General features: G+C 47.4%; 1 protein-coding gene across 1 annotated transcript in view; it reads left to right on the top strand.

Moving 5' to 3' along the window:
* Positions 1-26,903, top strand: part of Tecta (tectorin alpha) — a 75,216-nt gene that overhangs the window by 6,629 nt on the left and 41,684 nt on the right. Inside the window, exons 2-9 of the mRNA XM_076577459.1 lie at positions 3,084-3,217; positions 5,892-6,179; positions 9,724-9,861; positions 10,204-10,369; positions 13,687-14,099; positions 19,222-19,792; positions 21,913-22,505; positions 23,847-24,420. Of these exons, the coding sequence (XP_076433574.1) occupies positions 3,084-3,217; positions 5,892-6,179; positions 9,724-9,861; positions 10,204-10,369; positions 13,687-14,099; positions 19,222-19,792; positions 21,913-22,505; positions 23,847-24,420 (2,877 nt within the window). The remainder of the gene's footprint in view (positions 1-3,083; positions 3,218-5,891; positions 6,180-9,723; positions 9,862-10,203; positions 10,370-13,686; positions 14,100-19,221; positions 19,793-21,912; positions 22,506-23,846; positions 24,421-26,903) is intronic.

Genomic DNA, 26,903 nt, shown 5'->3' with positions numbered 1-26,903 from the left:
TTGTTGGCACCATAATTGCAAGGGCAGGTGTACATGTGTCTGCAGATACAACAAGAAAAAAAAAGTAAATTAAATTCTGTTGTCAAGGGTAAAATACATTAACTTTGAATGATGCTCACTTTTTCTTATTTAACTTTGAACACAATTTGTATATACCAATTAAGGTCTATAAAATAATACAGACTAATTCTAGTGCAAGTATGTGCAGGGGTTGAGGCTGTCCACCCCCTCCCTCATCATCCATCCCATTTAGCCATTTAGCTTATTGTTGGAGACTTTACATGGTGTTCTTATTTTAACTCCAAGTTGGAAAGTTACAGCAATAGCCTTGTTATTAATGACCTGTTTCTCAGGAACTTATGACATTGGCCAACAATGTAAAACTATGAAATAAGCTAATGAATTCCCGCAATGCTCAGGATCCCTTCTTTTCTCTCTGTATCTCTATCTTAAGTTAGCGAAGGACCATGTGCGTACCTTCCTCCTACTGCTGTTCATGGGTTTTTAGATGGAAAAGATAGGACAATCCATGTACATCTTGTTCTTTTAGGGCTTATATTCCAAAGGCCTTTTATTTTATATGTTCATGTGTTAAATTCAGCTGCTGCATGGTCCCATGTCTTAGATGGACCTTCCCTTTAAGATCATGTCCACTGTCCTAGAATTGGGTGAGATAATAGTTGTAGGATGTAACCCCAAGTAACAATAGAATGATTTCCCTACAATAATCCCAGTGACTCCATCTTCCACCTCTACTCCAAGGAAGTGTATTTTTCTTTGGTGAAAAAGAGAAATCCTGGAAACAAAACTATATGTATTATGTAATTCCCAGTTTAGAGCAAGCCTGGGTAGGGATAGTGTTTCTGTTGCTAACTCTGACACTATCGGTGGGCTATGCTGCCAAATGTTCTGTTTTCAATAGTAATAGCTTCTGAGATGGGAATCACTGTTGTTTACGGCTGTTCCCTTTTGTTGAGTGCCTTATTTTATTCAACAGATCTTTATTGAGGGCGTACAGTAATAGATGTACTTATCTGTAATGTTCTTAAGATGGAAAACATTTAACTGCCTGTTATTTCTGTTCAAAATCACAAACTAAGTGAAGAATCTTGGAACAGACAGAGAAGTTAGGGTGGTCTCCATCCATTGTCAATGTTTTATATGTCCTTAAAAGGGAGTTTTGATCATCCCTTCTTCAGATAAGATTGGCCACTGCTGTACAAAATACCAATTAAACCTTTGCATGGAAATGGTTACTATGCCTTGTTAACTGGAGCCCTTTTCCGTACTGGGGATGACTCCCAAAAAGCTTCCCATGAAGGACAAACCTGTAGTTTGATTCTATATGTGCTAGTAATTCAAAGCAGACTATTACCTTCAAATTTAATAAGTACCTGTGTTTAATGCCATAGTAAGAATTGCAAATAAATTTTTGAAGTTTTTATCTTCTAGAAACTTGTACTTTGTTACCATAGTGTCAATAAAAATGCTCAAAGGGCCTTTCTAAATGCTGATTGTGACATCAAACACAGGTCACTGGCTGATTACTCCCGAGAGTCAAACAGCCACAGCATCTCCTCCAGGTTAGGAATTGGTCAGTTTCCCAGAAACTTCTGAGATGTGCGGCCCAATGTGTGAATACTAATGACTGGACTAGTCCCCTGCTTTCCTGATGCTGTCCCCAGGAAGAGAGTGAACCTTTGTCAGGGTGGACCTGCACCAACTCCCCACTCCAGAACTAAGGAGCTGGCACTTTGCCTGGCCCTCCAGGCTGCTGTCGGTCCACTCGGCAGGCTCTTTTCAGGAGCTGCTGTCTGCCCACTAAAAGACTCCCCAAGGGGCAGAACTGGCCACAACCAGTTGTCTCCATCCTATCAGCTCCATCAGTGCAAAGCAGGGACTTTCCCGGAGGGAGGGGTGACATGAGACCGGGTGTCAGCTTCTGGACGGGCTTGAGAGCTGTGGCCACAGCCTAGCGTGGATCAGCTGCCCCACCCCCACCCCCAGAAAACTGCGGATAAACTTTCAAAGGAAGAAAAATGTTCTGTTGCCCAACTTTCATTCAAAAGAAGAAAGGACAGTGGCAGAGAAAAGTGATACCAGGCATGACATGTTGATTATTTCAGAGGTGCAGTGGTGCCTCGGGTCCTTAGTAGCTTAGGACCTGGGGACATTATCTTATTTTTCCCACAAGTCTGGACCACACCTTGTAAGAGTTTGCATGGGAAACTCAAGAGTTTGTACACCAAGCATCCTGGAAAGAAGTGCTGCTGTCACAGAAGGGGTCTGTGTAACATGTCATCTTTGACTAAGAGGACCAGGAAGAACATTGTGTCTGCTCTACAGAGCACTTCAGCACTCCACACCCCAACCCCACCACACACACACACATGCACAAGCACACAAACACGTGCACATGCATGCACGCACACACACCTCCCTCTGTTGGAGGATTCCATGTCTGTTTTTTGTGGCTAGAGCTGGGCAGAGAGCCTTGGGCCAGCCTCAGTCAAGGTCACTCACAGGCCGTTACTACCAACCCACTCCTCCCCACTTTGTGCTAGTTCCAATATTATTCCTCTTGGGCTCTGATGCCTGCTGCTGTGTGACAGAAAGGATGCAAGTCTTAGGAAAAGCTGGTTCAACCATCCTAGTAAATAGAATTCTTAGCTTAGGAGAGGGTGCTCTGTGATTACATCTACCTTCTTGCCATCCAGTCGTCTACTCAAGAGGCAAGTCCTCCTCAGCCATGCCAGATCTAAAGGCCACCTCCATATACTGAGAGCTCCAGGAACCCATGGTGGTACGATCTCCCCACTCACTGTCACTACCGGTCTCTCCAGTGCATGGACACAGAGGGATAAAGCACATAGGTCCTTGCTTTAAGTAGAGACTGTGTTCCTTTTGGTTCCCTCCTTGCCCAGAGACAGAAGATCCTTGACTAGGTACAGCATGGGTGGAAAGGCCTTTGGCTTATAAACTACACTCAGACAAGCTGGCTTTAGTGGGTCGGAGGGGGGTAGCTTGCCAAATGGAAGAAGCAGCTGCCATCTAATCTATGTGTCCACCATCTCTCTCGACAGCCCAGCCCAGGGAGCTCATGTATCCATTTTGGCAGAATGACACCAAAACCCCTAAAGTAGACGATGGAAGCTCCTCTGAGATTAAGTTGGCCACCCCCGTTTTCTTCTTTGGTGTTCCTTACCGCACCGTCTACGTAAGTGCAGAAATGGCTCTGGAGTTGCGCCCCCTCTTGTTGGTCATTAAGAGAAGCATTTTAAACACCCCTTTCCAGGGCTCTGAGGATGGAGGATTTATTGGCGGCCAAAACGACAAGTTCTGGGATTTCATGAGCTGATGGGTTTTATGATTAAGAAAGTCAAAGGTATATTTAATGGCTAATGTTCATAGTGGAGGAGTATACAGGGCAATAAATTGCCTTTGTGGGTGATTAAACACAGAAGTGAAGCAGAGGCCCCAATGCTGTGCACATTATTTCGGCTACTCAACATGATAAAAAAAAAAAAAAAAAAAAAAAGATACAATGAACCACAATAGGAGCAATATCATTTTTTGCTCCCTTCTGGGGGTGTGAAAAGTTTAGGCATCTGCTCTTCTTGGGCTTCCAACCAATTTGAAGCTGAGCTGGAGCACAAGAGATGGATAATCAATGATTGCATAAAAGTGGTTTGCAGAACTGGCCACCTTCCTTTGGGCTGTAGCTCTGCCAGAGGGTGCCATTGCCGAGCCTGTGCCTTGGCCGAGCCTGCCCTAGGAAGCCCTTCCATGGCTGTCAGAGCTCTCCCAGACACCTCCGTTCTCAGGATGGGTCGTTTGGATGGTTGAAGTAGCTGCTGGGGAGGCTGTGGTTTGGAGCAGCTGAGCCTGTCTTTATCTCTGCCCTCACGGACCGACGGTGACGTAGGCAGAGTCTGCCGCATCTCACCCCTAGGTCTGTGCCCTAGCCTGGAGGAACACACAAAGGAAATTTGGAACATTTCCTTGCGTGCCCTAAGACTGCTGCCTTGGCAGTTTCTGGCATACAGCTGGAAAAATCCCCCTCTCCCACTGCTCTAAGGGCTCCTGAAACAGCCCAAGTATCACCTGCCACGTCTCCTTCCACCCCAGCTGACTCAGAACCCGGAGGGGTGGGGGAGCCTACTAATCTACCTTAATGAGCTCTCCAGGTAATCCTGGTGCCCACAAAAGTCTGAGAGTCACTGCTGTCAACCCTAGAACACAATCAAAACACATGTGAGCTCTGCCAACCTCCTCCGCAGGTGCGCCTCTGTGTGTTAATTGCACCTGTTTTTCCCCAGCAAATCCATGGCTCTGGCATCCTAACTGCTTTTATGCTCTCCTCACAGCGGGGGGTGGGGGGTGTTCCCTGGTCTGTGTCTGAGGGAGCTGACTGTGAGTTTTGAGTGTGCTGACCTGCTTTTGGAGTTGAGAGGCCTTTCATTCTGGGGGGTCTTGGCCTCCCAGGCCCCTAGAGGGTGTATTTCATCCAGTTCCTCTTTCTCTTCCACCACACAGTGTGACACGGCGATTAAAAATCCATGGCCTTGCAGAAGGACAAACCATAGTTCAGGGCAGGATTATTGGAGGGTAAACTATACCGTGAGTTCCCAGTGCTCTGAGCAGTACAGTCTTTCAACCATTCAAAGGCCTCTGGGTGGCTCTTTGTTCCTCAAAGACAACAGGTTTCCAAGATCCCCCTATGCTGGCCATCTCACACCCTAAACCTCACAGAATTTCTTCCAATGCACTCTGAGGTACCCTAGGTCCAGCTGCAAAGCCCTTTCCTAAGGGACTAGGGTTACTGTTAATGTCTACTCTGCAGCTGATTGATGGGAATATAACGAACAGTTTGACCTAGAGGGCAATCATCCCTAGATTTTCTCTGCCCGGGAATGGCAAGTATTCCCACCACAGGTGTTCCTGCCACTGAAGTCATACAAGCCACCAGATTAAGTCCATTTCTCTCAGACACAGGATTGATTTCAGGTCCCTAGTGAACCGAGGGAACACACTGCAGCAAGGTTTTGTCATTTCCTGCATTTACTAAGCCATTTACAGATCATGAAACAGTCACCAGTAGGTAGCCATTTACACATACAATGTGAAGTATTTGTGTCTCAATTTTTATGCAGAGGTGGCGCAAAGGCACTTCCCCATGACAAGAGCCAGGCAGAAACTGAACATCTAGGTCTTTCCCTTTTTCTGAGTGAGGAAGTACTTACAACATCAAGAGAAGTTTTTGTTTGTGTGTGTGTGTGTTTGTTTGATGTCTCACCCAGAGCATGCTATGGCTCACCCTGAGATCTGAGTTCAGCAAAGGAGCATCTGATTCATCTTTCTCTGACTCATTATAGAGTAAGGCACAGGGGACACCATGAAGCGCTCCAGTCATTAAATTGAACATTACTTTCATGTTGTCTGCTTCCCCCTGTCTATTTTGCATCTGTGACTCTCAACACATTTGTCCCTTTTTGTCTCCATTACCCCTAGGTTGGCTTAGCGCGCGCGCGCGCGCGCGCGCACACACACACACACACACACACACACACCCCACACCCACACACACCCCCCACACCCCAGTAGCGTTCAATAGACACACATAGAAATAGGACAGAGAGCATGAAAGCGAGGCTGATTATTAATCAGGAATGATGTGGCTACAAACTGAACATGAGAGAAAAGCCCACGAGACTGTGTGGGAGGAAGCGAACCTCCTCATGTGAACAATGGAGCTGGTGTCTAGGGGTTCAAAGTCAGCAATTTACAAACCCTTCTCATTGATGGGATTGGCGGTGTGTCTGCTCTGGTGGGTGACCCTGCAGCTGCCCTGTTTTCAGGTCCACTGTGCAAAACCTCTTTTATTTTTGTAGGTCAATAACAATGGTGTTGTTTCCTTCAACGTGCTAGTGAGCCAGTTTACGCCGGAGTCCTTTCCCCTGACGGATGGGAGGGCCTTCATTGCTCCATTCTGGGCAGATGTGCACAATGGAATTCGGGGGGAGATCTATTACAGAGAGACCATGGACCCTGCCATCTTGAGAAGAGCCACCAAGGACATCAGGAAGTACTTCAAAGACATGACAACCTTCTCTGCCACTTGGGTTTTCATTGTGACCTGGGAGGAAGTCACGTTTTATGGAGGCAGCAGCACCACACCTGTAATCATTCAACTTTTCCACTTTCCGCTGGTCTCTGACATCTAATTCTTGTCCGTCCCCGTTACTGAGCAGGAGTCTAATTGGTAGAGCTGAGGAATGTCAGTTCTCTTGAGTTAAACTAATGGGTCTTGCCACCTACTTTCCAGGAAACAGAGGGAAATATCAGCGTGAACCAGTCCAGTCAGCTGAAATATTTCAGATGTGTCTCACCAATCACAATTCATTACCAATGTCTGAAAGGAGTCCCTTGACAACGTTCTTGCAGTAGGTAGTGTTCTATTTTAGGGGAGTGACCAAGACACAGAGACGTGTCCATGGCCATGTGATTAGGGATCTTTTGAGGGACATAAAGGTCTTTTTCTCTTGCCAGGGGCACAAAAGTTTCTTACCATCAATAATTTCCCCTTTCTCCCCCCTCCATAAAATCTGATAGCAAGAGAAAAGCAGCATGCTGGATTTGGGAACAAACGGCCTGGTTCATTTTATTATGTTATGACATTTTTTTATTGTGACCAGGGCTGAAATGATTCATATTTGATGTTAATTAGAGTGGGCAGTTAAAGCAATTCCTGAATAAAGTTTCAACATCTGCTCTGAGATCCCAAATGAGCAGTCAAATAAAAGTCAAATAAAAAAGATTATCTCTGGTAATATCATAGAGACAATCAACTTTCTGCCTTCAGGGGCAAAACCCCAGTTTCCATGAATGTGTACAGCTTGTTTGGGTGACCATGATAGTGGGGATTTCTGAAGTTGCCAACATATGCGCCTTCAACTACAGCTCCCTAGTAAGCAAAGACACTTAAAAAAAAACAACTATCCTCTTCTTTCTTAGGGTTATTTCTAATTCCATCTGTTTTCCTGGCAATGATTTGACTGTTTAGGGGTGGAACAGAAATTCCTGTGTCGCAGAGAGAGGTTAAAAAGTGCTGGTCTTGCAATTCATAGCTAGGATGCAATGAGCCTGTGTTTTGTCTGAAGAGAGCAGCGCAAAGCACTTTATTGCTAAGAGGTCCTGCAGAACAGAAAGACGCACGTTTAAACAGCAGATGCATTGGCTAGAAATAACCTCTAAAGAAGCATGCATCTCCCTCCGTCACGTTATGGATCACTAACAACTCCTCGGGTGATATTTTATGTCCTTTAAGCCTCGTATCTTACAGCCCTGGGATGCAGGGTGCCAGCAATCGATAAATTTTAGTGTCAGTGAAGGGGTAGAGGAGAGAAGAAACACCCGTCAAGTGCTGACCACCATTTTCCCCCCTACCAAAACCTCTACTGGCCATAAAAATGGCAAGATAATGTGGGTACTTTCTGCTTTCTAGTTGGGAGTGAGTTTCTAAAGCCAGTGAGATCTCTTTTCTGTGAGGGTGAATGATGAGACCTTGGAGAGCTTTGAGCTCCGTGAGAGAAAAAAGGATGACGTAGAACAGCAAAGTGCCCATCCATCCCCTTTGAAATGGACCCACCCGTCCCACCCAAGACTGCCGATCACCATGTCCACTAAACACAGGGTTAGAGAGATCTGAGAGAAGGGAGTGTCGGGGAAGCACAGCTGGAGAGGAAATAGGTGTGCTTAAGGAGAACTAGTGTTCACCGCAGTTTTAACTGTGTACCAGCCCTGTCCGTACCAGGGCTTAACCACAGCTAGTCCCCATAGAAATTCCCCAAGTGCTATATTCCAAGGAGCCAATAATAGGGATTGAAGCCTCCTAAGAGACAGAGCAAAGGCTTCACCCCTGAACTCTGTAGGCTGGGTCCTGGGCCCTTTCTTCTCTTGCCTCCTCCAGGTAGTATCCCAAGGAGTTCTCTGAATTCTTGAAAAACAAGGTTGTGCAAAAACAGATCAGGAAGGGTCTTAAAATGAGTATTGGAAAAATATGTGCGTAGGGGTGTGTGTGTGTGTGTGTGTGTGTGTGTGTGTGTGTGTGTGTGTAAGAGCAGGTGAGGGGTGAGTGTGCCTGTGCATGTGTGATATAGTCAACCTTGGGGTGGCTGGTTGATTTAGGAGTAAGAAGGGATGGTGTGATTTGGGGAGGTACTCTCAAAACTTGCTTGAGCCAAAGATATTTCCAACATAGATACTGATAGAAATTCAGTTCTGAAGGGGTCTGGCGTGAAAAGGGTCCAGCTTCAGTCCTCGCACGACCCTAACTTTGCACCTACCCTTTGCCTCTGGTCCCACTAGTGATCTTGTAGAAACCTTGAGTTTATTGATCATTCACTCCTGTGTCCCACTTTCCTCTTTTGTTGAACGGGCCCAAAGAATGAAGGCATATACCCAGGCAGCTCTATCATAAACGCCATCTTCTGGGGCAGGCCCGGGCCGGAGGAGAAGGCTCTCTTTTACAAAAAGGGCTTTTCTTTACTAGCAAGGTGTTCCTCCCTGGGACAGTCTGGAATGGGCTTCCAAGATCCTCCACCCCAGTCTGATTACACAGGATAGGAATTTGGGCCTTCCTCTGCTCTCTCGCTGAATGTTAACTGGGATGCTATCAGGCAGATGGGAAAAGTGCTAGACTTGAACAGAGACAGGGCCTAACTGCTACTTTTAATGCTATTTTGATTTGCATTTCCTGAAAACACAGGTCCAAGGGTGGGGGACTAGGGAAGGGAAATAGGAAAGGCTGAAGCTTGATGCAACTTGTATCTGGGGACCAACTGCAAGGTTGGTTTGGATTTATGTAACACCTCTGTCCTCTCGAAAGTTTAAGATTAAGAAAGCATGGAGTGACAGTGCTCTGAGAGTAGGCTGGGTGCTCTGGCTTCAATCCCACGTGCCATGGCTCTGTCACTGCCCAATTTCCAGCAACTCATTCCACTTAGTCCTTAGTTGCTTAGCTCTAAATGGAATGAGCCCAAACCGTTGCCCACATTAGCTTTGGTCTGAGTTACGAATGAGCACTGAGGATTTTACAGATACAGAGTAATGCATAAATGCTCAATTAGAGGAACAATTTCTTTCCAGAAAGTGCTCCTTAAAAATCACTTCCCAACTTTCATTTTAAAAGGGGGAGACATCTCATCCAGACTAGCGATGTTTTCCAGGAACAGGGAGAGCCCACACCAGAGGACCACTTAGATGGAGCTTTGGGTTCACTGTGTCCCTCCCCGCCCCACCCTGCCCACTCTCGCTGTGGGTGCAGGTATTTGTGCTGAGGTCCCTAGCTTGACTCTTTCCTATAGTTTATTCTCATACTGCCATCTATCGGTGCTCTCAAGTCATAGCATGCTCAGGCAGGTCCTTTGCATCTTCTGTTTTGGTCCAAGAGAGATGTCAGGGGGTGGGGGTGGGGGTGGGGGTGGGGGGACTGAGTCAGGCTCCAGGTTTATCTCAGCCAATTTCTCATTTGGATGCACAGTCCTACACATCTTGCTTTTTTGCACTGGAGGCGAGAACAAATTTCAAGGGATGACAGAGCATGAGGGCTGGGCGGCGGTGTTTGGGGGTAGGGTGGAGGGTGGGGGGAGTACATAGTGGTTGTGGGGGGAGGGGAGCCACCACTGGTGATGAGCTCCTGAGCTTGTTCTGCACATTCTGCAGGTGAACACCTTCCAGGCCGTGCTGGTGTCCGATGGCTCCTACACGTTCACGCTCTTTAATTACTATGAAATCAACTGGACTACTGGGACAGCCAGTGGTGGTGACCCCCTGACAGGCCTTGGAGGTGTGATGGCACAGGTAGGAGGCTCCCGTATCATCCATCCTCTTGTAGGTTTAAATCACTACACCCCTTGCTTGCTTTTCTCAGCATCGTTGACAGAGTCCTGCCAAAGCCTTTGTTCTAGAAACACACACCCGATCTTGCAGCTGCACTGAGAGGCTAGCCCTGTCCATCTTTGATACCTTAATGTGGGTGTGGGGTAAATTAGACAGGCCTTCCACACCTTGAACCCCGGTGGAGTCCAGGAAAAGGAACCTCTTGTTTCCAAGTGTGATGAATTCTTAAAATAAAGTAGTTTGCTCAGCTAAGTAACAGGGATGGTATGCACTCAAACCCCCGCCACCCTTCTCTTTCTTCAGGCGGGATTTAATGGTGGAAACCTCACGAATTTCTTCAGCCTTCCTGGGTCAAGAACTCCTGAGATTGTAAATATCCAAGAGACCACGAATGTCAATGTTCCAGGACGCTGGGCATTTAAAGTTGATGGGAAGGAAATTGACCCGGCCAATGGCTGCACCTCCAGGGGTAAACCTCTCCTCTTTTTCTCTGACAGAGCAGGGTTCCTTTCCCTTAGATTGACAGGCGAGCTTTCCAGCCACGGGGAGAGGACTCATTCCTGATGGCTTACTCTTTTGACATTTCTCAGCTGCATGGTGGAGATCAAGGTAATTTTAGCATGCACATTCATCGCCCCGGGAGCAGCCCTGCATGTGGGGCACTTGCGAGCCCTTGCCTGTGGTGTGCATGTAGCTACTAGCTTGGAATGTCTCCAGAGTGGCCAGGATCTTAAGTGATTTCTCAGCCAGATGGACAGAAGGGAGCCCTCCTGTCTCACGTTATTTTTGTTGTTGTTGTCGTTGTTCCCCGTTTAAGATTCTGTCCTCATCTTTACTCTTCTTCTGCCATCTGCCCTTTGTAGATCCACAGGAGTGGGTGAACTTGGAGTGTCGCCAAGTCCCTGTAATGGTAAATCAGTAGCTCCTAGTAGGAGGAGAAAGAAAAGGTAGTTTTGGGGGGAGATCCTAAAATCCTCTCAGGGGTGGAAAGACATTTCAGGGATTGGGGGAATCAAAGCTGCTTTAGGTCTGTGTGAACAGGCTCCTGAGTGAGTTCCCTTTACATTGGCCTCTGTAGTGTGGCATCTTTTCTCAACTGCCAAGATCTCTTCAGATGTGCATAATAGCCCTGGAGTTCTCACAGGAGCATCCCTGTGTATTGATTCCTGCCTCCCACATATTCAAAGTATCCAGGAAACAGGATTTCTGTTAATATCTCTGCGTGTAGAAGTAGAGGCTACAGCAATAAGAAGCAAGAAATTGTCTGTTTATCTAATGCCCACCTATTGGCTGATCCATCTCCACTACGCTCCCGTCATCTACCTCTCCATCCTCTTGCCATGCTACTCACCCATCCAACATTCCCCTCTCCATCTACCCTGTCTCCATCCACCGTCCTATCCACTGATTTGCCTAGCCACCCATCCACCCATCCTCCCATCCATGCATTATTTTTCCAATCAATCCATTTATTCACATGCCTCCAACTGTCCACTGATGCACTGATCCATCTGTCTATCCATTTTATCTTTCTAAAGAACAATGTAAGAAACCTATTGAACCCCAGCTACTCTTTGGGTAGCACAGATGTCAGTATTAGTTGCCCAGGATAATACTACAGTAAAAGAAATAGACATAGATGTAATGGTGACATGGTGTGGCACTTATAATAAACATGGTACAGGGTATTGTGGAAACACAGGAAATGTTGGAATAAAGCGATTGAAGATCGGTAAGAACCTTTTGCATTGGGATAAGGAGATCTCTCCTCCTTGAGTAGGAAGCATAATCTGCATATTTTGCTGCCAGACATCTCTGTTGACTCAGCTTCAATTTTCAATCTATAGAAAAGCCAGTTTCATATGGTCTGAAGTTTTCATGCCTTCTGCATCCATCCACTGATTTACCTAACCTCTGACTTTGCCCTAAGGCCAGGTTATGTGTGAGGATGGCTTGCCTGGGCATCTTAGCCTTGTGGACTCTGTGAAGTCCTTCATGCTGGAATAAGAAGCAAGCGCTAGGCAGCTAAAGGGGTATTAAACTGGATAGGAAAGCATCTAGGCCCAGAGTCCCTCATGGTTTCTGAAACTGTCCCTCTTCCTTGTGGGAAGGTCAACACAACATTACTTAGCATCTGGGTGAGATGCAGTCCCCTCGCCTCCTCGTCCTGGACTCTCACATCTTCCCTTCGCTGACTGTGAACTGCACCGTGAGTTCTCAGTGGTGACCTCTCACCTGAGTCCTGGGAATGAGCGCTGTGGTGATAGACAGCCTTGGCTGGCAGAGCTGTGGGGATAGTCTGATGTCAGCTGTGTGCAATGTTCTCACTCTCATGGCTTTCTTTCCCTCTTGAGTTATGTGTTTGGGTTTCATATGCAGGGCAAATTCAATATCCACACAGGACTTGTGCATTTTTATGTGCCACTGGACGTATATCAATCTAATGAGATCAGGATTTGGCCTGGCTTCTAGCAAGGGACTCGGTTCCATAGAGATGGCTTATTAAATCATCATTTCACAAACAAAATTATCAGAGAGCGTCTACCTTTCCGCCCAAACCTGGTCTCTTCAGAGATATTTTGCTCTCATTTATTGGAAGCCTGGAAATGCAGAGACTGGAAATGATACTGAGTGAAGGTTGTTAAAAGATATGCAACCTTGAGCTAGTGCCAAAGTGTTGGAGGATTTAGGGCCTGTTTTAAGGGCTTGATGCATACAACCTACTGGGAATATGAATACATCTATTATCTCCTTTTAGGTGCAAATCTCAACAGGTAGGAGGCATAATTGCTTGTTGAGACATTTTCTTGTTGGACAGATATAGAAAGAGTTGCTCCTAAGGTCTCCTGTCTTCTTCTGGGGTTAAGCTGGTAGGCTTGTACAGCTTGCAAGATATTAGGGAGTCTTGGTGTGTGTGTGTGTGTGTGTGTGTGTGTGTGTGTGTGTGTGTGTGTGTGTGTGTGTTAGATAATTTATTCAGGGAAATGATTTTAAAGATTAAATGTCTGCCAAATAAATGGTAGTGAATATTTATTAAAAATTAGCACATGCCTTAGAGCCATTTCCCTGGTCCTCCCCCTGACCTAGACTTGGTCAGCAGGTTCTCTGCAGAAGATAAAGAGAGAAATACCAGACTTGGGCAGGGCCTGGAGCTGGAGGGAAAAGAACTTGCAAGGCTTGAAATTCAGCCTGAGCAGCAGCTGTAGTATTTATGAACCTTTGAAAGTAGCACAGAAGAGGCCAGTCTTCTCTAGAATATTCCCAGGAAGCTAGGATTTATGTCTGCCTCCTGATTTGTGCTGTTGACCTTTTGGGGTACATGCTGCCCGGACTGTTGATTAAATGAACAAATTAGGAAATAAACAACTGATTGCCGAGTCCTGTGGCTATCCGCTGGGTCTGCTTTTGGAATGCCCTTGCTCGTATTCTTGAAAAGGAAATGGCTCCTGAGTGTCAGAGACTTTCCCACAGATGAAGGCAATGTGTCTTTGCTTGTCTGTGGGCTTGCTCACCAGCTGGGGAGTTAACAATGCCAGCAGCTCACACTGGATTCAGACCCACTCAGCTTGGAATCTTGGCTGAGTTGCTGAGAGATGTTGAATGAATTATTCAACTGCTCTTAAGCCTCAGTTTCCCCGATTGTCAAATGAGGGTGACAGTCCGTAATCTCTACCTAGATGGGTTCATGAGTGGCAATGAGAAGGCAAGATCAAAGCAAAGCCTTTGTCCCAGTGCCTGGCACAAAGGGGAAATAGTAAGCGTTGGCTCTGATGTCCTTATTCCCAGGACAGTTCCTTCGGCGAGGGGAGGTGTTTTGGGATGATCTGAACTGTACCATCAAGTGCCGCTGTCTGGATTTTAACAATGAGATCTACTGTCAGGAGGCTTCCTGCAGCCCCTACGAGGTGTGCGAACCCAAGGGCCGATTCTTCTACTGCAGCCCCGTGGAGACCAGCACCTGTGTGGTGTTTGGGGAGCCACACTACCACACCTTTGATGGCTTCCTCTTCCACTTCCAAGGCTCTTGTGCTTACCTATTGGCCCGACAGTGTCTACAAACCTCCAGCCTCCCCTTCTTCAGTGTGGAGGCCAAGAATGAGCACCGAGGGGGCTCTGCTGTCTCGTGGGTGAAGGAGCTCTCTGTTGAGGTCAATGGCTACAAGATTCTCATCCCGAAAGGGAGCTATGGAAAAGTCAAGGTAAGACCCTCCGTACATCATGGAGAGATGGAGAATCCAAAGATGCTTCAGCCTGGGGAAAGCTTCCCTCTGTCTACCATTTTGTTGTTGGTCTTTCTATAGTACCAAACAGGTAGATGCCCTTCATGCCTTGGAAGATGCTTTAATAGGCCAAAGTTTCTTTGTGCAAAAGCATCATAGTGAGACCATACATTTTTAAAAAAAGCTACATTCACATTCCTAGTTCCCTTACTGGTAGACACATGTTTCCACATGTACATGAATACACATACATACAGGTATATGTCTCTCAGAAGTCACTGTAACAGAAAGACAAGCTTAGTTCCTCATAGACTTGGCTTGCAATAATTAAAAGTCATATGGTCACGCCCAGGCTACAGGGGAAGTGCAGAGTGCTAACCCCTAATTCAGTATAGCCTTAGGGTCATCCTCCACCTACCTCAGGACCTCATCCTGTTTGCCCAAGAACTGTTATTTGATTCACAGAGAAACTTCTACATCGATTGATGTCGCCACAGGCATCACCCTCAAGCAGTCTTGGTGATATGCTTAGTAAGTCCTGTATGAAAAGATCCCAGGAAAGTCTTACTGAAATGCCTCTCCACAGAAACCCCCACTTCTGCCCACACCCACAGGGAGGAACACAAATCTCTACTGGCCTCTTTAGCATATGGAAATGACTCCTGTTATAGGGGCATCGAGGGAAAGCCTGGAGCTACTAGCAATTACTCAATTGGTGGAGGCCTCGATTTTCATAATGCTAATGAAGACCTTGTTGTAACCATGTATTTATTCAAGCAGTCATAACTTGGAGACCACAAGGGTGTAACCCATGCAAGCCTTGATCCTGGTGCATGGTTGTTAAGTAGAGTACCAACCAGAACTAATAAAAAAAATGTGTTGTAGTTTTCATTGCTGGAGCATAGTCAACAAAAGGCAAAAGCCTGGGGAACTAATTCCACTTTTTCTGGCTCTCCCATTCTCAAGTCTGCAGCTCATGAGCTTTATAATCAGGAAAGTGAGCTATGACCACGGTTGAAATGGCAATTTGCTTGTTATTTGGCTAGTCTCTCTAGGGACAGGATCCTAAATCAGCGAAAGACCCTGGTACAGAAGTTTGGAATTTTTCCACTGCATATTTATAGTGTGCCATTGACTGCCATCTTTATCCCTGTGGTTAGATACATCTCTGGCTAATTTTTTTTCCCCCAGCTTTCCCAGTTTGTCTGTGTTGTAAAACTGGTGTGTCTGATACCAGTAGTTGAAAAGAAAGTGTCATGCTTCGTCCCTACTTTCCATTTTGATTAAAATTCCTTTTCGCTCACGCTTGGACTTTTTACTTCTTTTTTCTTTTTTAATGAAAGAAAGGACACTGTCGTCTCTTTCAGGCCCCGCAGCTCTGCTAATTTCGCATGGCTCTGTTCCACCGTCCAGGCGTAGGGCATGGATTCCTCAATTTTCTGTAGCGACAGGGAGATGTGGATGTGAATATAAATGCTGTAGAAAGAAAAGGTTATGTGACTCCAACTGCAAGCTAACAACGGCGTCCTTTTCCTTTTGCCAAATGGTTTCCAGTGCCTCTGAATCCACCTGCCACACTGGGCAGAGTGGCTAGATGGATGCAGGGCCCTGACCCAGGGTGATGTGGGGACAGCCAGAGAGAGGCCCGGGAAACAGGAAGGAGCCCAAGACTATGGGGAAGCAGCTGACTTCCTAGCCATATTGTGGCAAGCCTGGAATGGCGCAAGTTGCATCCTTGCAAACCACAGGTCCCCTTTCTCCAACCCTGTCTCCATTTGCTGGATTAGAAGCAGCATTCTTTCAATGATAAAGTAAACAATTTGGGTTATACATGCTAATGAAGTTCAAAGAAAGCCAGCATAAATGAGCATCCACATCTAGCAAATGTCTCCCAGTGATTACAGGTTTTCTGGTTTCTCCCCATCATGAACTTGAATGGTTTAGGTTCCACATTCCAGGGGATGTGCAGGCCATCTAGCCCACAGGGGATGGAGAGCTCTGACTGTGGATTGCGACCTGCCCAATACCCGTGCTGTCGCTGCCAGCAGAGTGGCCTCTGGCTTCATTTTCCTTTTCTGTAAAGCGAGAGAAGTTGTGTCCCTGGATCGGGCACCTAGGCTATAGCCTGTGTGTGCTGGGTTGCCTCCAGTCAGAGCTGATACAGACAGTTTGAAGCAGTGGTGAAGCATGGCTTTGGACCTCAGCAGGTGTCTAGTTCTGTCACAAGCTCTATCCTCAATTCAAATAAAGAGAACATGATAAGAACCTCTCAGGTTTCATGAACATTAACTACAACAAGCATGTGCATCACCCAGCACAGAGCCTGGCACACAGTGGGCACTCAGCACATGCTGGTTCCACGTTACCATTTCCAAGGCCCACACTTTGTGATTTCTCTTCTCCTCCCCCACCCTGTCCCTGTGCACATCCTAGGAGAGACCTGTTGACAAGGAAGGTACCTAGAACACAAGGAGAAGGAAGAGCAGAAAGGTCTGTCTGTTGCCAGTGAATTAAAAGTAGGAATGAATCTTCTACCATTGCTACAATCTGAAGGTTTACGCCCTCCCCATTCATATGTTGATGTTCTATGAATAAATTCTCATGAGGGTAGTGTTAGAAGATGGGGTGGGGGAAATACTTAGGTGATGAGGGTGGAACCCTCATGAATATGATTAGTGCCCTATAGAAGGCCATAGAAAGCTAATTTACCCTTTCTATCACATGAATGCATAACTATGAACCAGAAAACTGACCTTTACAAACACTAACCTGTTGGCATTCCTATCTTGAGTTTCTTGGCTTCTTGAATATTCTGTGGTTTATAAAAAATTTATTGCAACTCAAGCAGTCTGAGACAGAACATTGGTACCAGGGGTGGGGTGCTGCTATGACAAACACCTAAAAATGTAGCAGTAGCTTTAAACTGGGCAATAAGCAGAAGGTGTCAGAATTTTGAGGTACAGACTAGTCAGAGCCTACATCACTATGAATAGACTATGTCGAGGGTCTGCTTCCAATCTCAGAGAATACATGTGATGTTTACTTCAGTAAACTTTGAGAGCAACATCTGGACAGCCTCCAAAGTATTTAAAGTCAGGACCACTGAGGATCCCATCCCAGCTCTTGAACATCTTCAGAAGCTCCGTACAGTAAGTGTGGTGATCAAGCTGGGCTCTCTGTTAGAGGCATTTCAGAGCACCTGTTCATGGTCTCCAGCGAACCGAGATTCGCTCTCGAGTCTTTCCTCAGTTCTTATTCAGGCACAGGAGAACCTAAGAGGAACAACTGAGTAGGCTGCACAGCTTGTCCCTCCCACTCGGTGTCTGGTTTTGGCTTTTACCCCTGTCTTCTCTCGGGCCCTGGCAGCAGCTGCCTGGCCAGGCTCCTTGCTTCTCTTCTTGACTTAGTTCGGCAGGCACTTCCTGCCGGCCAGGATCAGCTTCCTGAAATGCAGGGCTCCTGTGTTCTCTCTTTGTTTACACCCCTTCAGGGGCTCTCTCCCTGCTGAGTAGGAGTTCCCCTCTATCTGTGTTGTCTTGTTTTTAACGTGGTTGAAAGGGCCTTCAAGGTCTGTTCTCAACATGGGAGCCACAGTGGTTCTGTCAAAGCAGAAGTCAGATCTCCTAACAGATCCTTTGCTTTAAATACCCTCTTGGTTCAACGTTTTGCCCAGAGCTAGAGCCGAAGCCCTGTCTTGTTCTGGGTGCTGCCCTGGCTGGTATCAGCTACCACTGCCCTCTCCTGCTTGCTCAGCTCAGTTGCATGGAGACCCTGCTGACTATAGCACCCAGAAACACCCCCCCCACACACACCTTAGGGCCTGCTGATCTCTCCCTGTGATCTCTCCCTCCAAAGCTTCTTCCCCTCTCAAATGTCACCTTCCCATGGAGCTGTGTCCTGGCCATTCACGTATAGTTATAAAGCTTCTTTCTGAACCCTGGGATCTGTAATCCGCACTCACACATCGTCAGATGTTATACACCTTTGCTTTGCTAATGGTTAGTTTCCCTAGATAAACACTAGGTTATACAAGGAAGGGAATTTTGACCAACTCACTTGTTGGTAATCCCACACTCTTAGAACACTGCCTGACACCAGAGCAGCCCTAGGACTTGGCCTGTGTCTTAAGCTTCATCTCTGGCTACTGATTTCCTCAGCATTCCTGAATATTCCATGACTGTTCCCATCCCACACAGTTACCTCTACTCCCCTGCCTTTATTCTCTTGTCCTGGAATTCTCTGCTCAACACCCACCCCAGGGTTTTTATCTGGCAACTTGAGTTTATCTTCAAAAACTCAAGTCAGATTTAACTGCCTCTAAAAACCTTGTATGAGTCCCCGAGGCTGGGCTAAGTGTTCACTCGGTTCTCCCATTACACCCATTGATTCATATTTAAAACTGACTACTATAAATATCTGTTTGTGTGCCTCTTCTTCACGGGGCTGGGAGCTCCTTGAGGAACAAGGGTGAATATTATTTCTTTAACCCCCTACTTCTCAGATCCCAGCATAGTGCTTGCTACTCAGCAAGGATTCAGATCTGTTGGTGCTGGTGATGGAATGGTGTCGTTCAGATGTCAAGAAGCCACAGTGTGTCATGCTTAGAGTAAGGCCCTAGCGTGACCTCCAAGACCATCAGCATAGCAAAGTTGGCACAACCACATATCATCTGGCAGGAGGGCCAGGGGGTACAGAGGGTGGTGAGGGGGTCATGGAGCATATTCGACACCCCAGACTTAATGAATCCTTAGAGAAATAAAAAGGGAAATCCAAGTGATGCACCTCTCAGGCAAAAGTTTGAAGTCAGGCTAGCGCCGGGCAAGAAGGGTACCAGCCAGCCAGTCCCCAGAGACATGCACAATGGCACGAGAACTGTCAGAGCTATTGGGCTCAAATGCCCAGTGCCCTCTGGCCCACAGCTCACCATGATCTGAGCATTTCCCCCCAGATGTTAGCCACAGTAAGAGGTGAGACCATGGAAGCCTGGAAACTTGGGGTGACTGTTCTCTCCATGACAATTGCTCTGCCATCCCTTGCCAACCTGCCCTGTGGCACATGCATGGCCACCTGTTCAGCTGCCTTTTACTGTTGCTGTTGGCAGGTGAATGACCTAGTGACTTCTTTGCCAGTCACCTTAGAGCTGGGGGCAGTGAAAATCTACCAGAGCGGCATGTCTACTGCCGTGGAAACGGATTTTGGGCTCCTGGTGACGTTTGACGGCCAGCACTACGCCTCCATTTCCATCCCGGGCTCTTACATAAACTCGACCTGTGGGCTCTGTGGGAACTACAATAAAAACCCACTGGATGACTTCCTCCGCCCAGACGGCAGGCCCGCCATGTCGGTGCTGGACCTGGGAGAGAGCTGGCGTGTCTACCATGCCGACTGGAAGTGTGGTTCTGGCTGTGTGGACAACTGCACTCAGTGTGATGCTGCCACCGAGGCCCTCTACTTTGGTTCCGACTACTGCGGCTTCCTCAACAAGACAGACGGCCCACTCTGGGAGTGTGGCACTGTTGTGGATGCCACGGCTTTTGTGCACAGCTGTGTGTACGACTTGTGCAGCGTGAGGGACAACGGCACGCTCCTCTGCCAAGCCATTCAGGCCTACGCCTTGGTGTGTCAAGCCCTGGGCATTCCAATCGGAGACTGGAGAATCCAAACTGGGTGTGGTAAGCTGGTGTGCCATCTTATGAAAGGTGTCCCCTATACCTGGGGCAGGGATAGGGGTTCAGGCCTCCTCCAGACCCTGTCGAGAATTCTGAGTCTACCAGGTCGATCTCAGTCCTCGGTGGGGTGGGGGTGGGGATGGGGGAGGGGGGAGGCTTTGCCCTGGAGGAGGTGGGAATGGGGGCTGGGCTGGGGGGAAGGGGAAGGGGGCAGGAGGAGGGAGAATATCCATGGCTGATATGTAGAACTGAATGGTATTGTAAAATAAAATAAAAGGAAAAAAAAAAAAAAAAGAATGATGGCCCAAGAGTGAGGGTGGGGTTGAAATACCACAAGTTATGTAGAATGAACTGTGGAGAGATCTTTACTTCACCCCGCCCACCGTCGTAACTAAGAAATAAGGCACCGTCGATGAACATAAGGCATCTAGAAACAGGAAATGAATGACAGAAAATACATGGCTGGGGAAACCCCATAGAGGGGACAACAGCCCGGAGCTGAGCCAGCGGGGAGGGCTTCCACAGTTGGGGTGGTTGTTGGGGAGATGCAGATGGTACTTAGGGGAAGAGCCCGCGTGGGGAATGGCTTCCCTCCTAGGTGGAGGGGAAGAGCCTGCGTGGGGAATGGCTTCCCTCCTCGGCGGAGGCTTCTGTCATGGCTCTTTAGCGCCTTAGCTTTGGTCCCCACCTCCAAGGCCTTCAGATTCACGACATTTGTTCTGCAGCATCTGATCTGGTCCGAGAAAGGACTGTGAACAGAGAATACAGCCTGTCAGGAAGGAAGCCCTTTTCCTGCCTAGCCAGAAGTAGTCAGGGGGAGCCCGGACCTGTGGGAGTATCCAGGTCCTTTTACAATAGGCTTGAGGATGAAGTTTTCCCATACTGCTTAGCTTCTGACTGTTTCTCTCCACCCCACTATCCCGTCTGAGCCTCCTCTTCCCTCCTTACATAAAAGCACAATGATAACTTGTCTCCTTCCTGGTCCCTCGTTCCCTTTGTACGAGTAAATAGTTTCTGTCCATGCCTTTGAGAGGCAGTGGAGGTGAGATTTAAAAGTTTCTCTGAATTCCAAGGCTAGAGGGAGCTTCCCTCCACAAGCATGGGTTGGATCCACATAAATCATCATGTGTCAGATTCAAATCTCAGTATATTGGTCACACTACCAAGTGACAGTGTATCTTTCATGCTGTGTGAGTGACTGACTGGCCTCTATTATACCCAGAGCAGCCATCTCATAATTCACATTCAAGTTGAATATGGCTTCTCTTTGAGCCTTATATAATCCAAGAGCATCCAAATTGCCCAACTAAATTTTTATAAATAATGGTTGTATATTTCTCCTAGTGGTCTGGTTCTTGTCTTATAGCCACCCCTCTTACTAGGATGAATTATATTTAATTCAGAGCTGGTTTACTAGACTTATGCCTGCTGAATTCAACTAGATTCAAACATTTATGTAGACTTGAATGCTTTTAAATAAGAGAAGCAAGCTTCTAAGGCACAGACAGCCTTCGGAAGGCAGTGAGCTCCCAGCAAGTCTCCCAGAGGAACAGGCACATGAACTCTGCAGACTGCTCAGCTTCTTTCTCATTTTTAATGTTCCAGGAATTCATTTCCACAGTCTGCCTCGGTCACACTCAAATATTTTAAGTGCCTTCTTGTTTGAAATTTCATGTCTTCAGGTTGCTGCTCTAACGGGTACAATTTTCATTTCTCCTGAAAGTTTTATTTCCTCTAAGAACGGGCCATGCATGCTCTTTAAAATCAAGGCATCTGCTATGTCCTTGGTGGAGGATTTGAAAACATCTTCAGGACTGTAGATCCCTAAGTAATAACTCTCTATTCAGGAATGGGGGCTAAGCCAGTCAGGACAGACAACCTCAAGGTGAATTTCAGTGGGTTCAAGTTCAGGTGCAATCTCACAGCCCCAGCATATGGAGAAAGCAATTGTGTCAATACTTAATAGGCGGCCCCCTTCAGTCTCTTCCCCAGTAAGTGGCCACCTGACCCTCACTCTGGGGCCCTGAACAATCCAGGGGGAGCATTTTTGTCTTCTCCCAGCCCCTGTACTTGCTGGCTTTGGGTCTGCTCACCTATGACCGAGCTGTCTTCCTTTGCACCAGTGTCCACCGTGCGGTGCCCAAGCTTCAGCCATTACTCCGTATGCACCAGTAGCTGCCCTGACACCTGCTCAGATCTGACGGCCTCTCAGAACTGTGCCACGCCATGTACAGAAGGTTGTGAGTGCAACGAGGGCTTTGTGCTCAGCACCAGCCAGTGTGTCCCGTTGCACAAGTGCGGCTGTGACTTCGATGGTCACTACTATACCATGGGGGAGTTCTTCTGGGCCACGGCCAATTGCACGGTGCAGTGCCTGTGTGAGGAGGGAGGGGATGTCTACTGCTTCAACAAGACCTGCCGGAGTGGGGAGGTGTGTGCTGTGGAGGATGGCTACCAGGGCTGCTTCCCCAAGCGGGAGACTGTGTGCCTGCTCAGCCAGAACCAGGTGCTACACACATTTGACGGTGCCGCCTACGCTTTCCCATCCGAATTCTCTTACACACTACTCAAGACCTGCCCCGAGCGTCCTGAGTACTTGGAAATTGACATCAACAAGAAGAAGCCTGATGCGGGGCCTGCTTGGCTCCGGGGTGTTCGGATCCTCGTGGCTGACCAAGAGGTCAAGATAGGAGGAGTCGGGGCTTTGGAAGTCAAGGTAAGATTCCTTGCTTCCTTCGAGGGTCTTCGGGTGGAGTGATGGAACTTGCCCCTTTCATCTGGCTTGGCTTCCTTCCTCTGGCTGTGAGTGGATTGCAAAAAGAACATGCTCCCATATGGTGGCATTTTTTAAATGACTGACCCAAAATGAGACTCCAGCAGGTGGAGAAACGGAGCCAGGTTGAAATTTTCAGAAATAGATAGAGTAAAACTCACTCTCTATAAGAACAAGTCTTCACAGAAGGCTGTGTGCCAAGCACTATTCTAAGCCTTTTTCATGAAGTAGATTGTAATATTACCTTTATTATATATATATATATATATATATATATATATATATATATATATATATAATGTCAAAACCAAGGCACAGAGAGGTTAAGAAACTTCCTTCAAGGACAGACACACAGCTTCAAAATGGGATTTAAGAGCAAGTAGCCTGGGTGTTGTTGTTCATGTTCTTCATGATGTAATCTCCCTTCTACATGTAGAAGGGAGTTCATGTTCACAATATGGAAGTCAAGGTAAGATTCCTTGGGGTGCCTTGAGGTGCCATGCTGCCTCCTCTCCCTCTGACATGGGCTAATGCAGCCATCATCAGGTGTCCAGGCTCATTAGTTCTGGAAGGAATCTTAGGCATCACTTAGAGCAATGTCTGAATCCAGAGAAGGCGCCAAGGGGCGAGGTGAGGGTCCCTCCGCTGATGTGGCTGAGATGAAGCGGTGCCAGGAAAGGATCCTCCCTCCTTTCAGCCTAACGTGAATTGAGTGGCATTCTGAAAACAAACATCCCCATCATGCAGCCCAGGGAGATTACAAGACACAAGTCCGCAGAAGGAAGAGGCTGCGTGCTCAGCCCCATTAGCGAGCTGACAGAGATTAATCTGGTAAAGGAATAGCAGAGATAGGTGAACGGACATCTAGACAGTAGCTCTCCTCGATGTGCCCCAGTGGTCTGGGGCACAGGCAAAAATTAAAATCTGATGGCAAAAGAAGGATCCAGAAAGGTGTGGAGGAAGGGCACTGTCAGGGAAACAGCACCCGAAGGGAAATTGGCTGCAGAAGGAATACAGCCTCTCAAGACAGTTTCACTCAGTGTTTGTGTGGGACTAGCTTAAGATCTGGGACACACTAAAATAATGAGAGAATGGGGGTTTCCAAAGAGAGAAGCAAGCCTGTGAATAAACAGTTGGTGTCTGTGTGCAGTTTACATATACCGTCAGCTCCTTGGTATTTTCACGGAGCTGGTCCTGGCACAGAGCCTGGCTCTTTCCCAGCCCCAGAAGTAGTGGGTCCTACCCGGGTCCCTGTCACTGAGGGCAGCACTTTTGATTTTTCAGCTTAACGGCCAAGATGTGGAATTACCCTTTTTCCATCCTTCGGGGAGGCTGGAGATTTACCGAAACAAAAACAGCACAACCGTCGAGTCCAAGGGCGTGGTGACGGTCCAGTACTCGGATGTGGGCCTGTTGTACATCCGGCTGTCCACCATGTACTTCAACTGTACCGGGGGCCTGTGTGGCTTCTTCAATGCCAATGCCAGCGATGAGTTCTGCCTTCCGAATGGCAAGTGCACGGACAACCTGGCAGTGTTCTTGGAGAGCTGGACGACATTCGAGGAAATCTGCAACGGCGAGTGTGGGGACCTGCTGAAGGCCTGTAACAATGACTCCGAGCTGCTCAAGTTCTACCGCGGCCGCTCCCGGTGCGGTATCATCAATGACCCCTCCAACAGCTCCTTCCTGGAGTGCCATGGGGTGGTCAACGTCACCGCCTACTACCGCACCTGCCTTTTTCGCCTGTGCCAGAGCGGAGGCAACGAGTCGGAGCTGTGTGATTCTGTGGCTCGTTATGCCAGTGCTTGCAAGAATGCAGATGTGGAGGTGGGCCCCTGGAGGACCTACGACTTCTGCCGTAAGTTAACGCTGCACCGTGGGGAGGATCGGGCCCGGGAAGCATGCTCTGCCATGGTTTCAGGGCTTCTTAGTGGGACCGAACTCAAGGGGAGTCCGATGACCTGTCTTTGGTCCCATCCTCAAACTAGATTGTTTCTCATCTTTATTTTCATTCTCTCTCTCTCTCTCTCTCTCTCTCTCTCTCTCTCTCTCTCTCTCTCTCTCTCTCTCTCTCTCTCTCTCTCTCTCTCTCTCTCTCTCCAGACATTGGAGTCCAGAGAACACCCAATGCTGTGGGGCTGGAGTTACAGGCCAGTATGGGTACTGGGAACTGAACTCGGTGCTCTGCAAAAGCAGTGCATGCTTTTAATTGGTGAGCCGTCTCCTCAGCCCCTCCAACCTTATCTTCTGAGACAGTGTCTCCTACTGAATCTAGAGCTCACTGACCAGAGAGCTCCAGGGACCCACCTTTCTCAGTGCTGGTGTTATAGACACTCGGGCTTTTATATGGATGCTGGGGCACCTAACTGAGGCCTGAGCTAAGGCCTTCATGTTTGTGTGGCAGGTACTTCATCAGCTGAGCCACCTCCCAAGTCCCTTCTTTTCATTTCTAAACACACAGTATCTTTTCACTGTAGAGCAGGTAGCTATCCCATTGACCGGTGGTTTTATCTACAGAGAGCACAGACACTGGGTTAAAGGACCAGAAGCTTTGGTGATGGCTCCATGGATACCTTCCCCTTGGGCAAAGAAGAGCGCCATTCATTTTGGAAGGGCACAATCAGCTGGGGAGCCTTTCAGGGTGTTCGAGATCAGTGTTTCTCCCTAGGGCAAACCTGAGAATGGCTATTAAGACAGCCCCATGTACCTGGCTCTTCATTTTGTCCCCAGAGTATGCCATCCCTCTCAGCCGGGCACTGGCGATACTAGTAGTCATTAGAATAACTCCTGAGCAGACAAGATACCCAACACCCAGCTTATCAGAAGAAGCAGAAGGGGAGGGGCTGAGAGGGTGGAACCCATGCAGGGTAGGTAGAATGGCATGACCAGGAGGACTTCTATACATCCTCTCTCCCACTAAAAACTTGGGCCCTAAACTAAAACCTAAACCATGAAGACACCAACTTCTGGGTCTGTGTATCTTTGTGTCATCATCCACTCTAAGTCTGATCATTTAAAAAATTTAAGTAGTTTCAAAGTTACTCAAAAATTGTGAGCATTCCCATATACTCATTACCCAGATTAAACCTGCTGTATCCAGTCTATCCCTTTTGTTTCCTTTCCCCCATCTGCCCTCCCCCCAACCACAATCTGAGAGTAATTTGCACATATCATGACCTCAACCTTCTGTGACTGTGACAAAACGCCTGAGGGTAAACCCACTTAAAAAGAGAAGCATTGTTTTAGTTCATGGTTTCAGCTCAAGGGCTGGTTGGCCCTATCGCTTTTGGGCCTGCAGTGAGGGTGTCCCATGGTGGGGTGCAGGTGGGGAAGAAAACATGTTCATTGTATGAATGGGAGGGAGAGAAAGGACTGGGTTCCCATTATCCACTTCAAGGCACACCCCTTATGCTCCAAAGACCTGTACCAAACCTTTAATTTTGGGGGGACATTTGAGATCCCAGTTAATCACCCATCCCTGCTAGGTCTTCAGTAGATATTTCCTGAGACTTAGGGTGTTGGCTTATGGAACTGTAGGCAATTATCTACTTTAGGAATTTAATGTAGATAGAACAATTTAACATCCACATTCCAATTTTTGTCATCTGACTCAGTAGTGCCTTTTACGTTTTTTTTTTTTCTTCCCCTCTGCACAGATCTGGTCTGGGTTCATGTGTCAACACATGTTTATTTATTGTCCAACAATATGATTGGAACAAACCCTTAGCTTTCTGTACCCTTTAAACTAAGATGGCTCCTTATTCAGACTTTGGTGTCACTCATGGTGAGCCTCAGCTGTACACCCCACTCAGCCTCCTGCATGGGCTCTATAAGCAGACGAAGGCTATATCCAGCCTGCCGCCTTGTGGGTGAGCTGCATGCTTATGTCCAGGCCAAGGTATGGCTCCTCTGTAGATTTCCCATAAGTTTTCTCATACAACCAAAGAGCAAAGTGTGGGGAGATTTTTTTGGACATGCTCCTCTGCTGCTGTCTGTTAAAATCTCTGTCCTGGTTCAGCACCTACTGTTGATTCTGGTTTGTGTGATACTTTTGCACTGTGATTAGCAAATGACAACTTCCAGGTCCAGTTCTGTCTTCCCTACTTTACCAGTCTGGACTATCCACCCACTGTAGGTAAGAGCCCCCCATCTCTCCCAACTATCCCTCAGTTGATCGACCTAGCCACTCCTACCTGGTGTCTATCTCACCTCGTCTCAACAATGTAGACGTGGATTCTGGGTTCTTTTTTAAGGTCTTATATTTTATATTGCATTTAAAAAGTATTTTTGGTGTTAGAATTGTTCCATGTTTGGCCTGTGGAAACCCTCAAACTGACTCCT

The sequence above is a fragment of the Peromyscus maniculatus genome, chromosome 7 (genome assembly GCF_049852395.1).
Source record: "Peromyscus maniculatus bairdii isolate BWxNUB_F1_BW_parent chromosome 7, HU_Pman_BW_mat_3.1, whole genome shotgun sequence".
Lineage (NCBI taxonomy): Eukaryota > Metazoa > Chordata > Mammalia > Rodentia > Cricetidae > Peromyscus > Peromyscus maniculatus.
Note: the sequence above shows the minus strand (reverse complement) of the source record. Positions and strands in the feature narration are given on the sequence as shown.